The sequence below is a fragment of the Paramormyrops kingsleyae genome, chromosome 18 (assembly GCF_048594095.1).
Source record: "Paramormyrops kingsleyae isolate MSU_618 chromosome 18, PKINGS_0.4, whole genome shotgun sequence".
In the NCBI taxonomy this organism is placed as follows: Eukaryota; Metazoa; Chordata; class Actinopteri; order Osteoglossiformes; family Mormyridae; genus Paramormyrops; species Paramormyrops kingsleyae.
The window spans coordinates 9,932,435-9,955,123 of record NC_132814.1 but is presented as its reverse complement, the minus strand read 5'-3'; the positions used below and the strand labels follow the sequence as shown (position 1 = coordinate 9,955,123).

The 22,689-nt window shown below is 41.4% G+C and overlaps 1 protein-coding gene and 1 long non-coding RNA gene across 5 annotated transcripts; both read right to left on the bottom strand.

Annotated features, from left to right (window-relative positions):
• Positions 1 to 2,454: 2,454 nt before the first annotated feature.
• Positions 2,455 to 5,944, bottom strand: LOC111837944 (uncharacterized). Its single transcript, XR_002836774.2, has 6 exons — positions 5,788 to 5,944; positions 5,262 to 5,286; positions 5,089 to 5,142; positions 4,728 to 4,802; positions 3,260 to 3,356; positions 2,455 to 2,874 (listed from the first exon to the last, which is right to left on the bottom strand). It is a non-coding gene; the product is annotated as an uncharacterized lncRNA (long non-coding RNA).
• Positions 5,945 to 10,939: 4,995 nt separating this feature from the next.
• Positions 10,940 to 22,203, bottom strand: LOC111838034 (EH domain-containing protein 2-like). 4 transcript variants are annotated; one of them, XM_023800591.2, is made up of 9 exons: positions 21,973 to 22,203; positions 21,540 to 21,608; positions 21,257 to 21,293; positions 20,196 to 20,624; positions 19,487 to 19,663; positions 17,291 to 17,388; positions 13,609 to 14,021; positions 12,282 to 12,446; positions 10,940 to 11,836 (listed from the first exon to the last, which is right to left on the bottom strand). In XM_023800591.2, exons 4-9 carry the CDS (start codon positions 20,417 to 20,419, stop codon positions 11,279 to 11,281), a joined length of 1,635 nt encoding a protein of 544 aa, XP_023656359.1. In that variant the 5' UTR covers positions 20,420 to 20,624; positions 21,257 to 21,293; positions 21,540 to 21,608; positions 21,973 to 22,203; the 3' UTR covers positions 10,940 to 11,278. The 4 variants fall into 4 exon arrangements, with proteins under 4 accessions (XP_023656359.1, XP_023656357.1, XP_023656356.1 ...); XM_023800589.2 differs by lacking the exon at positions 21,257 to 21,293; XM_023800588.2 differs by lacking the exon at positions 21,540 to 21,608.
• Positions 22,204 to 22,689: the final 486 nt, after the last annotated feature.

Here is a 22,689-nt window from a genome sequence, read left to right as displayed (position 1 = left end):
TTTTGCATTTGCTAGTATTAAAAATATAATATTTGCATCATTAAAGTATGAACCAACCCAGCATGGGGGGAGGCAAAATAACCATATAAAACCTGCCAGCGATTAATTCTCCCAGTTGCTAGGATACCTGGCACTTTGCAATGAAGTCACTCTTTGAACGGTATACTTCAGGAAGAATAATATGGAACTCCATTTATTTAGTTGGTTACTATTGTAATTATTGTGGTTGTTGTTGTCGTCATGTGTAGAAGCTATGTTTATGTTTAAAAATAGCACTAAAGTCCTTTTATTTTCCACAATATTTATGGGGGGGAAAAATATATATATATATATATTTACATGAAGAGCTTGTTAAAAGGCACATAATTATTTGTTAATATATATGTAGAAATTATCAGGATGTAAATTGTAGTTGAAAACTGGATGTCATAGTAACCTATGAAAGGGATCGGTTAATTAAGCCACCCATTAATGACACAGGTATGTAATTATGCTGCGTGTCATTCACCTTGGAGGTCGGAAGTCAAAGCTGGGAATGAGATCGCACCTGAGGTAACCGCATTCCGGTATAATAAGTCAGAAAGCCATTTAGCAATACCAGTTCTAGCCAGGTTCGCTGTTAGCCGTTGTTAGCAATACCAGTCGATAACACATTATGCAGTACTTGGCACATACAAACACCATAACATAAGTCCACAGATAGCATTTGGACAGTATTGTGTGTACAACCGATTTAATGACACACAAATAATGCATAAGTGCTAATAAACAACATTTAACTACAGCTTTCACTTCTGTTGAATTCTGAAGTCGGGGTTGCAGAGGTTCCTCTGACTTTCCGAGTCGGAATTCTGATTTCAGGGGGCGTTCTGGCTGAAATTTCAGACAAAGAACGTGGAAATGACAAATTCCCAGTTTAAATGGAATGCAGATAATAAGCACACAGCCATGCAATCTCTAGCAACTAACACTGGTATCAGAATCGGTGGCTGGACGGAAGGTGTCAGTGACCTTCATCTAAGAACCATCACAGGAAGTCATACTTTCACCGAGTCAGTTCACCGAATTTCTACCCCGGTAGAGCTGCCCTTGTCAACTGCAGTGAAGTGATTGTGAAGGTCACAATCAGTAGCAAGTTCAGCTGTGAAGCGGTAGGCTACGCAAACTCGCCAAAACCTGATCACCCAACATCAATACCAGGTGATGGGCAGAAAATCCCACCAGCAACATCCAGATACACCGTTAAAGGGTGGGAAAGTCAGTACAATTTCCAGGGCCCCTGAGCGACAACATAACTGGATTGATCTTGTTTGGGGATCAATATAAAATGCTTTTATGGGGCCCAACATCTAAAGTAAAGCCTTCTCAGAATAGGCTACTATAGCAACAGTGGTTGGACCTTCATATTAATACCCCGAGTTTCAGAATGAGATGTTGGACAAACCAGCATTCACATATTAATATATGCGTGTAAATAATCACATTAGTCAAAGGAAAACAGTCTTCATTTGATTTGATTTGGCAATCAAAAAAGGAAGTTAGTATTTCCATGGGCTGCATTCATAACCTAACATTGAAAAACAATTTAAAGATGCATGTATTAGTTGTGCCCTTACACTAAAATTCCAAAATTCAGATTATGCCCGAAACATTCTGGATAATCAAGATCTGCTCGAATTGGTGTATAAATGTGGCTGTAAAGGACAATGACCTGTATCTGCAAACTGGCATAACTTTGTGGTTGTTTTCTGAAGCACCTGGGCGAATCATGTTATGTCGCTGGAAAGCACACCCCTGGTCAATTAGGTCCCAGCTTGCGGGACTGGTCACTCGACCCTCAGCCAATCACAAAACTCTCACCAGCCTCTGCGATGCTCTCGACTTTTCTGGCTGCCTCTTTGAAGCCCAAGAGATTGTATGTCTTGTAGATGAACTGCCATGCCAAGCCCAGCTCAGGTTAATGAACTCTGTGCCTTTGACCAAGGTAGGGCATGCCATCTACATTTAGCACATTAAAAAACAGAAGATTCTCACTGCCTTAAGGGCCTGGGTGGATTTTAAAGATGGATAGAAGGAGCACCATACATTTACAAATCACCCTCTTCAGGTTATTGACATGCAAAGCTTCTCTAAGATAAGGAACTGCAATGCAAGACCTAAAAATAAATCAGATGAGAGAGCCAAATTAGATACCAAGGTCAAATCCAAAGGAGATGCAAGATGTATTTCACTTAGAGGAAAGAAGCCATGGACAGCTGAAGTGGTTTGGCATTGCTAGGATTCCTGAAGATTTATTTCATCCATATTTTGCCAGGTCCAGCAGGACACCATTCAATTCACTATTCAAAACACTGAAGTGTTATTTTTATATGTATTTTGCAAGGCCTAAGCATTTGCAAACAGAATTAACAATCTACAATCTTGAATACTGAGATATACAAAGCTGAGAAGCAACACTTTCACATCAGTTTTTATTAATCCCACATTTGAGAAGAAACAAATATTTAACATTAGCAGCCAGTTACTGCAACAGTTGAGATCTTAATGATGAAGGATGTCAACACAGGAAAACCTCTTTGACAAGAACAGAAAAGTGTTTAAACAGTGGGAAAATTAAGCCTTAAAAGATAACATACAGGCCAAAATGGTGAAAAGATGAAAGTTTAGTAGGGATTTCATGAAGCTATTCTTTAGTTTTTCCCAAATGAAAACCACATGCAGGAAACTGACGCGATAAACCCGAGAGTCCGGGTGCTCTGTGCGACGCCTCCCAGGCAGCGCGAGAACTGTCAAGTCGCACCCGTGTCAGTGACACTTCGGGTACCACCATCATCAATCGCCACAGCCGGAAGGAAGACGCACCAAGACACCCAACTGTGGAAGGAGGGAAGGGACATTTAAGAATTCCCCAGCGAGCAGTTCTAGAAATTATCTGAATGTTTCTGCCATCAAAAAACATGTGATTTTAGAATTATATTATCAATGCTGAAGGACAGATTAACATGCAGATCAAAGAGTAAAGGACAGCAGAAATGTATACATTTTGCGAAATCTAGCCTGCATTATGTGTTAAGGATGTGATACCCTGATCACCACCACTTGTCCAATCTCTGCACTTTATGAATACACGTCACCCTATGAGCCTGAGAAACACTGCTCCATGTCACTGCATGCTGTTAATGTATATGGTATGATGACAAAACCCCAACTGACTTGAAAACTAGTACGACAGATCAAGACTAAACCCTTACTAACTTACCTCTAAGAGCGGCACAGGCTCATTCCCCCAAAGCCTTTTTGATAGCTTTTACCACGACTTCCAACTTCTGACTGCTGTCCGGAAAACCGTCCCCACCCTGGACAGGCAAAGATTCCGCTGTGACTTACCAGCTCTCATCAAAGGCTGTTTTAACTTGTGCAAAACAGTTCAAAAGATATGTTTCCACTAGGGCTGTCAAAATTAACAGGTTAACGCGGATTAATCCATCATCATGATTAATCTGATAAATTTTTTTTAACACAATTAACCCATCTGCAGCACAGAATGATTCAAAATCCCTGAAATGTCTCTGTCAACCCTTTTCGGCTAGTTTTAGTGGGTTCCATTTGCCCTCGGAACTCGTATTCCGAGTCAGATTTGGGAGTTTTGAAGCCGGAAGTGACGACATGCGCTCCCGTTTCTCGGAGATCCGAGAAATATCTCGGAGCAGCACAGAGGATCCTGAGTTCAGAATCCAAGATGGCTGCGCCTTTTATCAACAGAAGGGAAAGTTGTAGTTTTATACTGTTTAAGCACTACTTCTCATTTGTGGCTCATTAAATCGGTCGCACACGCTATACCGTCCAACTTATCTGTGGATGTGTTGCTACGGAGTTTTATATGAAAAGCACCGCACGTAATGTGTTATCAACTGATATTGCTAACAATGGCAATTAACAGGGCTAGAATTGGACTTCATGATTAGTTGAATTATTTGTCGGATTTATGGTAGTTCATGCTAATTGTAAGCGAACGAAGATAAAGACCATTTAAACTGAGGTACCTTAAATCCGACAAGTTGTCTGGCTAAACAAAAAAATCTTGCTTTTGGATATGGGTCCATGGTATTGCACTTCTGTGGCAGATGGAATGCATCCGACTCATGTTCAAGATGTTCAATAAACATGTTAAGTGAATATATATTCCCTTTTTTTGAGTCTATTTGCTCATGCAAAATTAAATGTGATTAATATAGATTAAAAATGAAATGACATTTAATCGTGATTAATCTAAATTAATCCACAGCAACCCTGTGATTAATCTGATTTAAAAATGCAATCGTTTGACAGCACTAGTTTCCACACTTGAGCATGAAGTGAAACTGGTTGGTCATGTATCGCCAAGGAGATTTTATCTGTTACAGTACTTTTTGAAGAACTTAGAATGGGTAACCCATGCCTGCCCATCTACATTTAATTAAAAATACAACTATGATTTTTTTAATAAGAAATTAGTTATTACATTGGACCGTGTGCAAGTCAAACACAAAGAAGGGAACAGCAAAGTCACCAACTACTTAGTGTTCTTTCCAGTTTTATGCAAAGCAGTTTCATCACTGCTGTAAACAAGTTAAAATTCTGTCATTGTGATTCTACACTACTAACTTAATTTCTAGGCATACATAAGATGTAGGAAGGTAACACTGCCTGTATAAATATCTACTAGACCAACATCAGGAGCACGTTACCTTCTTGGAGTGAACCAGTTTCCCATTCACCTGCACCTCAAACCACCCTGTTCTTGAAGGTGTGCCCTCACCAGTCTAAGAATGCATAAACACACTGGTATCAGGACACCCAACAGGACAGACATACATTCCAGGCCATGACAGAGTACTGTCAGAAACATTTGTACAACAGTAGAGACATTTATACAGAGAAAACCACAAATCAAAATGTCACAGAATTAATGTTTTTTTTAATACTATATTTTAATTTAACATTTACACTCCCACTGTGTAGAGAGGATAGCAAAATTACAAGAATCATTATAAAAACACGCTAAATATTTGAAAGATTTAATATCTACAAGATTATAAATCAACTCACAATCTCAACATCACTTTGGAATTCATCCTCAAGCAAAGTCTTGAGTTTGGTGAACTAGGAAGCGGAAAAAACAGCCATCGTGGTTAATCCGATTAGCATAAACAGTACCTACGATTAGCATTTTTAAAATTATTATATGTATTGTATTAAGGAAAAAGTAAATGAAAACTTACCTTGGGCTTGTACCCTCAGCCACCACTGAAAAATAATTTTAAAGAATCTTGTCATCAGCAAGAATAAATTCAGCTTCAAAACTGCGATAGCTTGATTTGAAAAAGGCATTTTACAATTGAAATTTTAAGGTGAAAAGCTAAAAGTGAATCACTACACTTAAAACATTAGGCACTGCCTACGGCGTACAATATGCAAACAGCAATAGCATAGATATTTCAATAACTGAAGATGAAGACTTAGAGCATGTATTGCCGTTTAAGGCGCATCAGTTCCCTATATATTCCTAAAAATTTACAGGTAAGCAACAACCATATTCTATACGAGACACGGCTAAACTGAAACAAATTTTGTTTTGTTAAAATTGCTTATTAGTGAATCACAAAAAGAAAAACGGCGTAGTTTGATATATACTCAAAGACATACACCGGAATTTACGTTCAATAGCGCAGTTTAGAGGAGAAAAACGAAACCACAGTCTTGTAAAGCTCAAGTTAATACAGTTAGAACATCACTTAGATTACGTACCAGTAAATTATGTGCACTTTTACAACCATGGTGCAAGGGAAGATAGATCTTTCCTGTTATTACAGCAAAGACGATAAACAAACAACCGGCTACTTGACGCAGTTATGGCGACCGTTCCGCTTTCGGAATTATACCGGCAGGGCGGATCGTTCTTACGCAAAATATGTGTGGGGGTGTATTTTAATGAACGCTCGATAAATATCGTTAAAGCGCCAAAAATATGTAGCCATTTGGTGTATCAAATATATTAAAACAAATTTATTTAAAATTAAACGCAGAATTTAAAAATAAGATAGACTGCTAAGCATAATATAAAGTGGAACTTCGCAGTCACCCCCATAGAAAGAAAGCGAATGGTTTCCTCACTAAATTTCTATTTCATAATAGATACGTCGTGTGATTTACAGTATGCGTCTCTGTGAATTTATGGTGATTCTAATGTGTTTTTGCTCGTTGTATGCGTGACCCATATTTGATTTATCCATTACACTGAAAAAAAAAAGTTTTTTTATTTAGTTATTAAATGGGGAGAAAAAAATCTATAAAATTAAATCTCCACCAGGTGGCGCTGATATATTTTGCACAACAGAATACATCTTATTTTATAAGTTGTGTCAAAGTAGAAGAACCTAACCTTTTATTTTGTTTATATGTGACTTTGTTAAATTCTTTCAAGTGTTTATATGCATGATACATATGGTTCTGTTTATTTAGCTGTACCTGTGATTGATGTTTCTCCTAGTAGATCGTATGTATATCAGCCGTCTTGCCTGGCCGGTTGTGTTCGTTTGTTCATTTGCTTGTTGTTAACTCGTTGTTAAAAATTTGGCTTCACTTATTCTTTTCTATTGTAGCGACGTACGCCTTTCTTGACATGTACATGTCTGACCTTGTTGGAAAAAAAGACGAGCAAGAGCAAGTTAGGGATCCTGTGTATAATCACGTGAGCTATTGTGAATTTCCTTTGGGTGCAACCATAAGCAACTGGATTTAACTTATAAACCTTGTACACACTGCTAACTGGGAGTGCACCACTGGCAAGGCAACTGGTTTTGTATCCAGCATGAGCCAGCTGTCCCTTTATACCGCATAATTCAGTTACACTCCCACTGGAATTTTGCTGGAAGTAATCAAGCAGAATTACAGGCCAAAAGCATATTTTTTTTTGTACCTGCTGGATAGTGTCACAGCTATAGGGGTGGAGAAGTTACGAAGGTGCAACCAAAATGTATAACAAAAAATTAATTCACAGGCAGTCTGAGAAAAAGATACAAATTCTCAGTCTAGCCTGTCAAATTCTTGACAGTGGACTTACAGTACGACACAGAATTTCAGATTTTCTCCCACTAATTTAGATGACATAAAGACAAAAACACCCAAGTGTTCTATATCTATAAGAGTTTTCTGGTCTATTAGTTTATTTCAGGAAAAGGGGGTGCAGAGAACAAGTTTGTGCAAGTGTAAAAGCCTGATAGCAGGGGAGAATGGAAAATGAAAGTGTGCGCTTTGGCATCAGGGAAAGTGACTCATTGTTTTTCAGGCTGGTAACCTAGAGACCAAATGTTATAGTGCTTATGGGTGCCAGATTGCATGTGCTTATAGGGCTTAGTTAACCGATTTCATTCATCTGTTTGCAAAATAGCTGGAATTTAGACATACATACCTGAACATGTTTTGTAATACTGTAAAAAAAGGTTAAAATTTTTCCATTCATTTCATAGCAAGTATTCAAGTTAGGAAGTTTTTCTGGGCCATCTCAAGGACATACTCGGTTTAATTTTGTTGCAATTCTAGTACAACTTCAGCTTGTGGCTTTGCATTACTGTTCTATTAAAACATACATTTTCACCATGATTTTAAGTGTGCAGGAGACTGAAACGGGATTTCTCTGTTATTTCCTGTTACATGATCTATCCAATTTTCTGTAAGCTTTGAGAAGCTTCCTAGTCCCTGCTGAGAAGATGTCGCCTTCCTCTTCCATAGCTGTACAGATGATTTTGGGTGGGAGCATCACTCTGTTGGCTCTTTAGGGTCTCAGATGACCAGAAATTTTGCAACACTTTGTACAATTACTTACTTACTTACTTTTGCAAACTTCATCAACATTATTGAGGCAGCTTATTTTCCAATCAATGGTTTTGATTGGACTGGGACTATTATAAATAACAATAAACCCTATTATTGGGTACCGAGTCCAAGAATAGCAATCTTACTGTACACCTCCTGGGTTGTTTAGATAACACATTTAAAATCAACCCACGTTGGACCAAAGTGCTGTACAAAGTAAGAAGGAGAGGAAAATAAGTAAATTAAATAGATAAACATTGGAATAAATTGAAAATGAACGCAAATTAAGAACAGCCATTAAAGGGACCAAAAGCCAACAAATGTTCGACCTGCTCTTGATGTCGCTGTTTGTTCTTCCATCAGGTCTGAGAGTATTGCCTAAGTAGGCGACCTCTTCGCTCATGGTCAGGGCTTTGCCATCCACCTCGTCTGGTGAAGGGTTATCCTGAGTGGCATGTCACCTGATTTCTTCGTGCTGATCTTCAGATCGTTTGCATGTTCTCCCCGTGTCGTCGTGGGGTTTCCTCCGGGTGCTCCGGTTTCCCCCCACAGTACAAAGACATGCTGAGGCTAATTGGAGTTGCAAAATTGCCCTTAGGTGTGCATGTGTGAGTGAATGGTGTGTGAATGTGCCCTGCGATGGGCTGGCCCCCCATCCAGGGTTGTTCCCTGCCTCGTGCCCTTTGCTTCCGGGATAGGCTCCGGACCCCCCGTGACCCAGTAGGATAAGCGGGTTGGACAATGGATGGATGGATGATCTTCAGATCTTTGGGACATCTTTCCCTACATGTGCTGGTGTGTGTCACCCGCATAGTCGAGTTCCTTCAGCATAATGAAGAAGGTCAATGTGATGCTGCTGGTTTGGTCGTCTGTGTGCCTCACATTACCCAGTCAATGACCAGGTAAGAAACCAAATGCTGACATTATGCATCCCTGGCTCACACTGGGCTTGACCTGGAAGCTGTATTGACCATTGCCCACCTTGCAGGTGAAGTTGTCATAGAAGCTCTTGAAGGTGAGCGCTACCTGCTGCGATATATTGTAGGCTCTCAGTATACATCAGAGGTTGCCATGGCCTTTCTCAAAATCAATAAAGCTGATGCATAATCGTCTCTGCCACTCCATGCTTAGCTCTATGAGGTTATGTAGAGTAACGACCTGACAAACACACCCTCTCCTCTTACAGCTGGTTAATGCTCCCAGCCTGGTATTTTCTCGATGTAAGCAGTGGTCGGAGGATTTTAGCTAACATGGAACATCTACATCCAGGTTGCCACATCTAGGAGCTTTTCAGTTCTTAAGAAATCATGATGGTTTCCTATTAGTTCTTTCCGTCTCTACTTCTTAGATGTCTGTTCCGCTTGTTGGTGCTAATCCGTTCGACTTCTTTGAGCTGCTCAGCCCAACGCGCTTCCTGCTCTTTCTCTATTGCGTGTAGTCTGCCTTGCTTGTCCGTAATAAGGGTGTATGTTGCATGAGGTTCTCTACAGATCATTCTCGTGATCTAGAAGACTTTCCCCTGATCTCCTTTGCTGGTTGGCAACGCTTTCCATGTACATCTGCCCTTGTCACTCCTTTGACTGCCCCGTTGGCTTCTCTGTAGTGCTGCTTTGTCAAGCTCTTGCAGTCTTATTTGGCTCCAGTGAATTTCTTTTTTTCTGCCTTTGTGTCTTCAAAAGGTTGCCACGTGTCTTGTCTTGTCTTATCCATTCTATCACAAACGCTCTGTACATAAAGTTTTGAATGTATTCATGCTACACTTATCCTCAGCTTTTGTACTGGCCATCTGTGAACAGGTGAAGCTTCCTCAGTTCATTCATATTTCATATGTCACTTGATAGCCATGAAATATTTTTCTGATGCAAAATACATCCTGTCTAGGGTGTTCCCCTGGCTGGTTCCCCTGGCTGGGACAGGCTCCAGGCTCCCCCTGTGACTTTGTGCTGGAGCATTGCAGGATTGATTTCTACCCTAAAGCCTCAACTTAGCTGAAGGAGGGGGCAAGGGAGAACACTATGTTCTTATCAAGAAGAGCAACGACATTTCCTAAACACTACATTTCTATATGAACATTCCTGCAAAGAAGCTGAGGATGCACACAAAGAAAAAGTACAAACAAATGTATCCATCCATCCATCTTCCCTGCTTGTCCTGCATGTATCTAATTTTGTTGTTAAATTATTCAAACTGTAGGCAAACATCTAACAAAAATTTTAAATTCTTTGCTTCATGAAAAGCTCCTTTTAATATAAAATGAAAGATTATTTATCTGCGAACGTGACTATCAGTACAGTGACAACACAGCACAAAACAGACCACAAGCTGGGTTATTTTACTGTCACTACTTTGTATAACGATTTACATATTACCTAATCAACAACATAAGACCTTAGGTTTCTTTTATTTACTCAATACCGTTTCTCAGGCCAGTCCCCAGGGACCCTCAAAACATATAAATATTCACACCTAGAGCCTCTCACGGTTTCTGAGTAGTATAACTAAATTAAGCGACGGCATGTTATAGTTTTATAAATAGATAATTAGGGACGGGTCCTGGCATAGAAAGACATCAGACTGTATGAAACGAGTAAAGCTGCAAAGGGTTTTGGATAAAAATGAAATGTATTCAAGGTCTATTAGTTTTATATCTACAATTTAAAACAGCCAGTAGTTAAATATTCATTGAATTAAAATGTACAAATTTTCAGGTACATTTAATCTCCGTCCCTGAAACGGAAGTTTACTCTCCACATTCTTTTGGAGTATTAAAGTATTCATACTTTATTGAATATTGATGAGATCACAGTCATTTGTTTGCTGGAATATTCTTGAAAAACATGTTGATTGCATCAATAACACTTAGTAATTAAGTGTAGACATCCTTGAGTAATTCTAAAGCAGTATAAGGTATCCAATTTCATTAAAAAAAGCAAGCATCATATTAAAAGAAATGGTTACACAAAACCAGACATGGTTGGGATTGTGGGATTTATGTGAATAAGGTAGAATTGCCAGATGTCGGTAAAGGGTTACACCTTTATCCTCATTTGCTTAATAACCAATATATTTAGCCCACACTACAGAATAAACTTTAAAAGTAAAGTTTATTGCAAAGGAAGAGTCCAGATGTGTTTTAGGATGATTACAGAAGTTAAAGAAGTGTGCAAGTATAACAGTACATTAGAAGCATCACAGGACACACGTTTTGGTGACTTACTCATTAGATGTTTGCAAGATCAGCAAAATTCTTTGGGAATGCAAAACAGAATATTTTAGTCAATGGTGAACCCATACTTGTATAACAGGTACAAAGGTTACACGCTACAGGTTTCTGGGTGGTTTGTGAGGACATGAAGGAAAAAGGAGTGTGACAGGACAGGCAAAAGGGGGAGAAAGGCAAAGAAATAATGACCACAGATGCTGCCTATGCATCTGAGCCTCTGTGCCGCCGTTTGGATGGGGGCACTAGGCGAGCAGGCAGTTCCTGGGGCAGCCCATGCCCCTCTAGTTTGACCTCAATGAGATGGCTGGCCAGGGCAAACTCATCAGCATCCAGCATGCCGTCCCGGTCCACGTCCGACAGCCTCCAGATGCGGCCAAGCACGGAGTTGGGCAGGCGGGTGCTCACCATCCAGTCCTTGGCCTTGCTGCCGCTCAGCTTTCCTTCTATGGGTGAGAGGTTGTAGAAGATCTCATCATACTTGGGCTTGTCTTTCATCACCACCCAGTCCTCTTCCTCCGCCCCACTCTCGTCACCATCCTCATCCATTTCGGCAAAAACATCCCCCTCCTGGAAAGGACCTCCACGGGAACCCAGAAAGACCCCCCCTTGAACCCCTGCTTGGGTGCCCGCGTCTAGTTCCTCCTGATGCAACAGGGGCATCAGCTTGGCAATATCTGTAGACAGCAGCTCATCCAAGGCAGCCATTAAATTGGGCTTTAGGGACTTGAATTTCGTGAAATCATGCACCAAAAGTTTGTCCTGCAGAAGAATCAGATGAGTTTTAGAAGCATCGCTACAAGACAGGAACCTGCTCAAAGCGCAAAGAATTTTAAAATCAGGGGTTTTAATACTCGCATCCCATTAAGTTGAAAATTCACACCAATGACTGAGAATATAGTAAAATGGAAATGATCCATCAATACTAAACTGTGACTAATTCAATTTACCAGTTGATTAAGGCAGTATTTCCAAACCCAGTCCTCGGGGAACCCCGGACAGTCCATGTTTTTGCTTCCTCTCAAAGTGGACTGTCCGGGGTTCCCCGAGGACTGGGTAGGGAAACACTGGATTAAGAAATGGAATATTAACATAAATTTCAAAAACTACTAATATATTTAAACTTCATCAGTAAAACATTCGGCAAAATGTAAATTCCCCATCAAATCACGTAAAACATCTCCTGTGACCTAATGCATATGCTTACTTGCATCTTGGCACAATCCGGGAAATCTCCCGAGGAAATGTTATACTGCAGCTGGATCTTCGAGAAGATGACAGGCAGCTGGTGGATCAAGTTCTTCTTCTTATTGTCCTTCCCAAAAACTGAGGGCATCTCCTGCTTCAGGTGGCCGATTATGTGGCCATGAACCTGACGGGGGGGGGGGGGGGCAATTTGAGAGGAAACTTAGTATTTTTTAGAGGAACCCAATCTGCTTGTAATCTTATAAGGCAGCGTCCCTCAGCCCAGTGCTCAGGGACCCCCAGACGGCCCGTGTTTTTGCCAGGAGCAGGGAGAGAACAGAGACATGGATCCTCTGGGGTTTACAGAAGAGCAGGTAGAGAGACACTTTTATAAGACACTAGAATTGCATCACAATATCAATATTCTTATCCATTTGTTTCCTAAATAGACATAATTTTGGCTAATTATCTGTATTGTCTTATAATATTAATACTTGCAATACCATAAATTAAGACTTTTTTTTCCATTGTTCTGTCAGGAATATTATTCAGGTTTCATTTTACTGAGAGGTACAAGGTTACTAGTATAATCACTGACAAAAATGACCATGGATAGTTGTTTTTTTTTTCTTCAGTAACCTCTACCTAACTTCTGAATTCTGCTTTAGGGCCTAGCACTCAAGTTCCCTAAATACCGAAAAGCTTTATTTAAATAAAATGATCCCCCACCTATCGCAGAAGTTACGTTACAGACCCATCAGCTAAAGGTGTAAATCCGCAATATAGGAAGTCCATATAAATAATATATTTTTTTTAATAGTTTAAGCCTTAAAATTCCCCTCCCACACGCTTTAAACACATGTAAACTTATTAAAACACCACCATAAGCAAGGTACACGATACGCAGAGAACTGTGATGCATCGGAGAAAAATCTGCGATATAGCGGGGGCGCGATAGCTGAGCGGCGATATAGCGGGGGCGCGATAGCTGAACGGCGATATAGCGGGGGCGCGATAGCTGAACGGCGATATAGCGGGGGCGCGATAGCTGAACTGTGATATAGCAGGGGTGTGATAGCTGAACAGCGATATAGCGGGGGCGCGATAGCTGAACGGCGATATAGCGGGGGCGCGATAGCTGAACTGTGATATAGCAGGGGTGTGATAGCTGAACAGCGATATAGCGGGGGCGCGATAGCTGAACGGCGATATAGCAGGGGTGCGATAGCTGAACGGCGATATAGCAGGGGCGCGATAGCTGAACGGCGATATAGCAGGGGTGCGATAGCTGAACTGTGATATAGCAGGGGATCACTGTATATCTATTTGTAAATATGTAGAATACTCACCCTGACCAGACGAGCCCTCTTGACCAAGTCATTGAGTTTGCGCAGAGCAGAATTTCGAGGCAAGCTCTGAATGTCTGCAAAAAGATCCTCCTCCTCTAGCTCAAATAGCCTCCGGTTGTCTGGTATCATCAACGGCTCTGACCAGAAAGAACCGATATAAACCCGCAGCACCTCAGGGGTCCCAAACACTTTGCCCAGTGACCACATGAGGGCGCCGTACACCCGCATCAGCTGCTGGGTGCCCACCATGTCGGCCTTGTTCAGGACGACTCTCAGCTTGTCCTCATTGCCGCGCAATGCCTCGATGGCCTCAGAAAACTCATCGGATATCTCCAGCTTGTGGGCATCAAAGAGAAGGATGATGCGGTCCACACGTTCGGCAAACCAGCGCAGCACTGCTGGGAAGTCATACCCTGGGGGTGAAGCACAGAGAACGTTGCAGGCGGTGAAGCACAGACAGTGTTGCAGGCGGTGAAGCACAGAGAACGTCGCTGGCAGTGAAGCACAGAGACAGCACTGCTAAGGATAATATGGTTAGCTTTGCTCATCTTATACAATTCTAAGGTATGGTGTGTGTCAAACCTCTTTTAAAATATTGCTTATGAAATGATGAACAGATGCTTGTATCCAAAGTGATTGAGTCAGACAGTCCCTGGAGAAATCGGGGGTTAGGGGTCTTACTCAAGGGCCCAATGGTGACATCACTTCCAGTCACATGCAGAGCATCAACTCCCACTGAGCCAACTCCGCCCATTTAGATTTACAGGATAAATTACAGAAATGAATAAGTTACATTCAGTTGAGTGATTTAAAAATAAAATTGCAACATATATGACAGATTTTTTGTAAAAAAAAGTAGTGTGCTTAGAACACTACTTAAAATGTATTTTAGATGAATAGAAGTGCCATCTCAGAGTATTTAATTGCTTCCACATACAGTAGTTTGATCTCTAACATCACCATAACGTCATACTTTCAGCTGCTTCATATTTAATTAAAAATACACAAAACAATATTAGGACAGTAAAGGGTGACATTAGACATTGGAAATTAAGTAATTCTTCTTGTGTTACAATAATGTATTTATTTTGCTACAAAATTTTTACACTGCTTCGAGGCAGCATGATGACTGCAAAATGCCACACACAGTCAGTGATGTGCAGCACGGCTCCCAGTGTCAGGAATTCTGAAGAAGGGATGTGGACGTAATCCAAACTGACGCCTGACTGATGAAGAACACATTGTTCAAGGCACTGTTCCAGAATATTCATGACTGAGCATACCAATAAACTTCATCTGGGCTTTAATTCAGCCATGGTGTATGGATAATCACCACTGCAATGCTCATCAGCACTGAGCTCTGTGGTTTGAAGCATCCATCTTAAAAATATGCCCCTCCAGGTCAGAAAGAAATGCTGCAGTGTTGGGGGGGGTTACTCACAAAAGTAATCCATTACAGAGGTGGAAAATTCAGGTCCAACCAATCAGTTGAGCATAAAGAGGCACAGTCACAGAGTATTCAGCTGGTTGGTTGAAACAAAACCTTGGCCTGGATTTCTCCTTTCTGGACCTGAACTTTCCACCTCTGCCTGTAATGGATTACTTTTGTCGGTAACTTCCCCCAACATTGGCTGCAAGACGATCAGTGCCATAACTTAAATATTAGTATTAAAATTCCAGTGAATTACAGTCTAACCCTTACCATAAAAATTGTTTCCTAAGCCAAACAGGCCACACCAGCAGTTGTCTAATAGTTAAAAAGTAGACAATGGGTGATTCATCCTGCATTACATTTTCCACTGCCTGGGAGTTTGCAAACATGCACGAAAAGCTAAAGACTCACGTAGCAGGGCTGGCATTCGCAGCTGTTCCTGAGCTATGTACTGTGCCCAATAATAGCCATACCAGACAATTAGGTCTACATTGCATTTTATCTGAAACATGCTGAAATATTTATTCCACTTAAATGAGCCAGACACTGTAAAGGTGTGACATAAAATGTATTTTGAAGCTCCCAAAGACCGATGAATCAAACCAGCCAGCAACCTCTAGTCACTGATATTTCAGAATGACAAAATGCACTGGCGGTGTAAATTAATAGATAAAGGTTTTAATTTTGTCTTCCATTTCCATAAATGGATCCTGTGTATCGCACCAACAAATTAGAACAGATTTTATCTGAAATCACTGAATTGGAGATGTGTAATATGAGTATGATATAATATACTTTATGTATAAACAAGATTAAGTGGCAAATTTATAAAACTTGGATTTTAGGAGAGCGATATGGGGTGACAGTAGGATACGGCTCCAAGTTTTTACTTCGTGGTTTCTTGGAAATCTTTGTTTTCATAGTATTATTTAAACACAATTGCATATTTGTAAAGTTATGCATTTAAATTTTAGTGTTTTGTGACTGTGTGCCATATTATCACTGAGAACTTGAATATATGAATTATTATTTTTTTAAGTGGTACTTAGAAATCATATTTATCCATTTGTCATATGTGGTCAAAATGAGACACAGAGAAAAGAGAAAATATTTTATCAGGAGATATGTATACCCTATTTAATACGGTGCCAATGTGAACTCTATTTCACCAAATTCAGAGAACTGTTCTTAAAACCAGTGTTCCTTTCTAGCTTCAATATTGAAGTATCGATCAAAAATAAATTCTGCCAGCATCTCTCAGCCTCATTTTTGACTATTGTAGAATTTGTCAAATTGACAGCAGGGCAAAATAAGTCATAAAAGAATCATCTTGTCCTGCTGCCTTCTGTATGTTGGCTGGGTTTGAGATGTTTACATTTTTCCTCCTCTGCCTTGACTGATTTTCCATCCACACCCAGTCCATATATCCTTCCTGTCCAATGCCTTCTGTAATTCTCCATCCCTTCCTTCTTCATAACAGTCATACACACTGACCATCATCGTCTTCCTGACATGTTACAAATGCTGAAATAGGTGGAGGGCATTGCGTTCTGAACATAATCGAGAGCTTGGTCCTCACCTGTTACCACATTACCTGAAACATAATTAGATCCCTTTGCTAAATCATAGATGTACACAAATTATTTTTCTCTCTAATTTAGAAGCCATTTTAAAAACCTTCTAAGCTGTCCACCTTAAGAGCTTTTCCTTATGATTCACTGTAGCCTCTCATTCTGGATGCTGTTAGTCTCGAACTACTTACATGTGCCTTATACCTGCATTTGCAGGAGAGGAGAGGGGTCAGAGTGTGCAAGGGACATTAAGCATGTTTCAGTTAGACTGGCCAACTCTGAGCATGTTTCCTTCTCCCCAGCACACACGATCCCACATGCTCCCACACGATCCCACACGCTCCCACATGCATGCTCCCACACAATCTCACACGCTCCCACAAACTCCCATGCAATCCCACACGCTCCCACACAATCCCACATGATCCCACAGGATCCCACACGCTCCAATGTGGTCCCACAAGCTCCCACACAATCCCACACACTCCCACACAATCACACACGATCCCACATGCTCCCACATGCTCCCACACAATCTCACACGCTCCCACAAACTCCCATGCAATCCCACACGCTCCCACACAATCCCACATGATCCCACAGGATCCCACACGCTCCAATGTGGTCCCACAAGCTCCCACATGATCCCACAAGCTCCCACATGATCCGCACTGCTCACCTCTGTTTACTCTCTGCTTGGCCCCAGATAGAATCCCAGGTGTATCGATGATACTGATGCTTTCCAGGACTTGACTGGGCATCTGAGCACACTGAAACCTAAGAGAGAGGGAGACGTGAGAAGGATTCTTCATATCAGAAAAAGGGCAGCAAAATAATATAAATTACAGCCGACTCTTCTACATAGTGGCAGTCAGGGGCAATATACTGAAACCGCGATCGGGAAAGACGCAGTGTAGAAGGGTCGATTGTACTGAAGAAGGGTCGATTGTACTGTTGTTTCTTAACCAAATGTTCAAAAATAGCTATATATTATACTGTACGTGTCTAAACAGTTGTTGGTATTTCTGGATAGAGCTTGATATTGGAGCAGTGGGAGCTACTTTTACAAAAAAAATCCTGGGGTCTACAGAGATTTTGGCTCTATGGGAGGGGTGAGGGGGTCCCCCCCCTTGATATATTTTGCCATCTGGAGGGGGGCAAGTGGTATTATTGTCATGATCGACTAGTAATGTCTGGAAGATTGACATGTTGATCAGAATTGACTGGTGGAGCAATTGTCAAAGTTACAGTGGCGACCACTGCACGGGAGCAATTGTCAAAGTTACAGTGGCGACCACTGCACGGGAGCAATTGTCAAAGTTACAGTGGCGACCACTGCACGGGAGCAATTGTTAAAGCTACAGTGGTGACCACTGCACGGGAGCAATTGTTAAAGTTACAGTGGCGACCACTGCACGGGAGCAATTGTTAAAGTTACAGTGGCGACCACTGCACGGGAGCAATTGTTAAAGCTACAGTGGTGACCACTGCACGGGAGCAATTGTTAAAGCTACAGTGGTGACCACTGCACGGGAGCAATTGTTAAAGCAACAGTGGTGACCACTGCACGGGAGCAATTGTTAAAGTTACAGTGGTGACCACTGCACGGGAGCAATTGTTAAAGCAACAGTGGTGACCACTGCACGGGAGCAATTGTTAAAGTTACAGTGGTGACCACTGCACGGGAGCAATTGTTAAAGTCACTTACTTGGATTTGGCACAAATACAATATTACATACATTCAATGGCCTTATTATGCTTCAGAGAACAGGACCATCACCATATAGCACCAATTAACCATATAATGTTTTTAATATATTTAAACACTAACAAAAATTGGACATCTTCATGAATGCATCTTGAGCATAATGAATCATCAACTGAACCTTCAATAACAACACAATAATAAAGTCTCACAGGTATCTATTTCACCAGCTTTAGTCCATTGTGTGCAAGAGGCCCTTTCATATACAACTTCCTGAAGGAAAAACACACTCAGCATCACTGCCAAAATGAAACAATACTGAATGCTCAACATCTACCCAAGACAACTTCCCGGTCTAATCTGCCTTCACTAGCAGCCGCTGTCACATAGACTTAAAGATCATAAGACTAAAGAGCTAACAAGCTAAATGTGCCAGCAGATGTACCTTAGAGCCTTGCACACAAAGCAGTCTTATTTAATCTAAAATATGCCACTCGGCAGAATAATACACGCTGAATTATACAGGCTGCAAAGGGAGAGGCTGTTTCCCAGAGATTCTTAAAAGCCAATATGGAGCAGAAGTTTAGCAAGCAATGCTGCCAGCACTGGGAACCAGCGGCTCGAAGATAAACAGTCTGAATCACTGCTGTTGTATCACCCTTTAGCCGATTTAGCTCTATTAACTCAATCCACTGCAGTTCTTATCATTCAAGAGGAATTTAACAAGCTTTTCCTTTAAATGCCAAAGCATTTTTTGCTCTCTAGAACAGTGTTTCCCAGTCTGGTCCTCATAAACCCCCAGCCAGTCCACATTTTTGCTCCCTCCCAATTTTCTACCAGATAGGCCAAATTTTTGCTCCCTCACAGCTCCCAGTTCCTTGCCAGACAGTTTACATCTTTACTCCCTCCCTACCAGGAGCTGGGAGGGAGCAAAAATGTGGACTGTCTATGGATCCCCAAGGACTGGATTTCTCAGTCCTTCCACAAGATAAGCCCCTCCCTATAGAGAGTACAGGAAAACACAGGCTTTGCATTCCTCAGGGCAGAAGATTAATAACATTTCTCTGCAATCCATCCCCCTCGTTCCACTGCCCCACAGACAGATTCCGGTTCAGCCTCAGTCTCTCTCACGTTTCCCTCCATCGGCCTCCTTGCACAATTCTCCCTTACCGGTTGAGGAAAGTGTTGCCAAATGGATTGAGCTTCCGGAAGGGCTTGTTGGGGTCGACGATGAGGGCGTTCCCTGGGATGAGGCCTTCCACATCTCCATGCATGATGGCGGTGAAGCAGTCGGTGGTCGGCTCTGGGCCCACACGGCTGCCTGGGTAGTCCTGCTCCAACAGGTACCTGGAAACCACATTATCTCAGTTTATAATCAAGCTGGTATCTACAGCTGAACAACAGAGATAGAGCAGACCACAGTTCTGCTATGTTTACAGATGACCAGATATCACTGCAGTACATCCACAACTATTCAGATTTTTTTTTTAATTTCAGGTATTTTACATATGCATGTTTAAATATATTTTAATCAAAGTTCGAAGTTCTTTATTTGTCACATGAAGTGATACTCGTACAACGTACAGTGAAATGCTTGTCCTGGCACTGTGCTGTATAGACAGGGAATATATTATTCTAGGTATTACACGTCTATAACATAATATGTATTATCAAAGAAATCAATGATAAATTTGCAGAATTGTAAATCAAAATGTATTACCCGACAGAATCATTAACTCCATAAGTGACAGAAAAATGCATAAAAATGTATAGGAAGTGATGGTTTGATAGAAGTAAATCAACAATCCAAAGAATACGGAGCACTAACAAAAGGCTTCGCTTGCCACACAAACAGCACATGCGCAAGGTTAATAATCACCTGATCAAGGTCGTCTTGCCTGTGGAGTACTGGCCCACCACCAGCACCATGGGCTTGTTGTCAAAGTCGGCGTCCTCCAGACTCGGGGAGTGAAAGTCATGGAAGCCGTAATGTTTCTCGATGGGCAGGAGCTTCTTACGGTACAGAGACCGGAGCCCTTCTGTCACGGTCCGCACCACTTCCGTCGTTTTGTCATTTTTGTTTTTACGCGCCCAGCGGGACATGATGGTCAGTGGATTGAGGTGATATGAAAGGTACGAAGGGGCCCGTTGACAGTTACCTTCTTACTGAGGTATTCGCAAATGCAGTGTCAATATTAAGGTACTGAAGACCGCCTTCTCTTTCTAAAACTACAGCAGTTCTCTCTGGATTCCCAGCGTCTCCTCTTTAATTGTGTTGTAATCTCCAATAATGTGTCTTTGATGACATCTGGAAATAAATCAAACATTTAATCTTTAAATAAATACTTTCTTCATGCCTGTAGATAAACCTTCATAGATCTCTGTCTATTGAGAGAACAAATGCTGGACCGGGAGCCTTTTTTACTCCACTGCACAAACATCTGGTCCCCTAAGATCATTTGCTCATGTTAATGTCTTTGTGATGTTTCGGGGAAAAAAAAATCCCAGTGAAGAGATCATGAGGGAACAACCCACACTAGGAATCACACTTGAAATCCGCAAACTTGTGTCGTGACTAGATACGCACAATCGATACACACTGAGAACGCAGCCATCACACGAAACTGCAGAGTGATCATACAGCCGGCCCAATCACAGACCTAGGAGCGGCCTGCAGCAGAGGGGGTGGGGTGTGGTTAGCTATAGCCACTGGCATATGTGCATGCCTGCTTTGCATGACTTTTAACTTGAAAGAGCCGCAGTCAGGGTGGGGTTAATGGGACTAGTGACAGGGTACTGGCTGAAAGCCCTGGAGGAGACTTGGTTTTACGCCAACAAGATACTTAACATGACGCGCTTTGGTCAAATATCCAGCTGCACTCAAAGCTATGAGAGTTATAAAGAGGGGAAGAAGCACAGATATGAAAAATAGGTTCTTACGTAAAAACGAAGTAAATCAAAACGGAAAGGCCAGGAGCTGGGAAAACAGGAGTGAAACTGAGAAAATTACCACGGTGAAAGGAAGGAAAAGGGATAGAGGAGGAGGAGGGAGAAAGGGCTAACAGGCAGCCTTTTGCATAGAAGCTCATGGAAAAAACACTGAGCTGTGAAGCTTCGTCAAAAACAAAAAAGTTAAACAGCACCAGCTTAAGAAATACAAACTATATATAGTTTTTTTTTTTTTTTTTTTTTTTGAAAAAGCTGAACATCCAGAAGTTCATACCTTAAAAGGTAAAAGCAATAACTTCACGGATTAGCAGGCTAGTTTGAACTTGATTTCAGTGACCGGACACTGCAAAACAGTGAAGTTCATCTAAGAGACACTTAAGTTCTAAACAAACAAACAAAAAAAACATGTACTTTGTAGTTACTGCATGGGGAAAAAGTGCACGTTAATAAAAAGTACAAAAAAAATAAAGGCTTCCTGTCATCCTTTGATGTTAGAAGCCTCGCAATTTTCTTTCTCTTTCTACAAAATACAATTAGAAGTAAATTTTACGGACACTGCTGAGTTGCCCAAGAGAAGGATCACGATGCCAACTGAGGAAGGATAATACTTAACAGAAAACAGAATGCGTTAAAAAACTAAAATAATTATGTTACAGGTATTACAGTTAATGCTGCCTCTTCATTGATTGTGAAGATTGACTTCTTACCTGCCAGCATAAGTGTGGTTCCAAGTCGTGTGACAAGGAGCAGCACACGCTCACCTGGAATATTTTCTTTTGTTAAAATACTTTTAAAAGAACAAACTGGTGATTCTTTGGAAGCAAATTTTCTAAATTGAATCAGAGCAGAGAGTGCACCCCTGTTAGGCACTGAAAGGAAACACAGACCTTCTTCAGATTCCTCTATTTAAACACGGCACTGGGGAATGCCTTGGAAAAAGTGCGTCTGTGATTGGGGGGTGCGAGGCGGGACAGCGGGTGGGGGGGGGGGAGGGGGTGAACGATGCATCGAAGGGCATGGAGTCAAGGCGATTGGCTGTGTTTACAGTGCAACAATGTAGCTGAATATAATGGATAACACTTTGTAGGCAGTCTTAGAACACTAATACAACAAAAGTCATCGTTTTATACTTCAAAAAGGGTGTCTGCCATAGAGCAGTGGAATCTGTTGCCACAAGCCATGTTTAGGGGGAAGAAAGGAAAAAAAGATTCCTTCCCACCCTATCCAGCTCTTGTGACTCATGCCACCTATTTATATTTGCTACAAGCTGGCAAGCGCCCCCTAGTGGCGGTGAACCAAGTTATATGCTGGATGATTAAATGGAGAACCTACCAATGGGCTAAGTAATGTCCAACGAACACAGTGGCCAATCCAGTGGTGTTTTTTGGATGTATGTGAGAGTTAATCTTCTAATGGATTTTCAC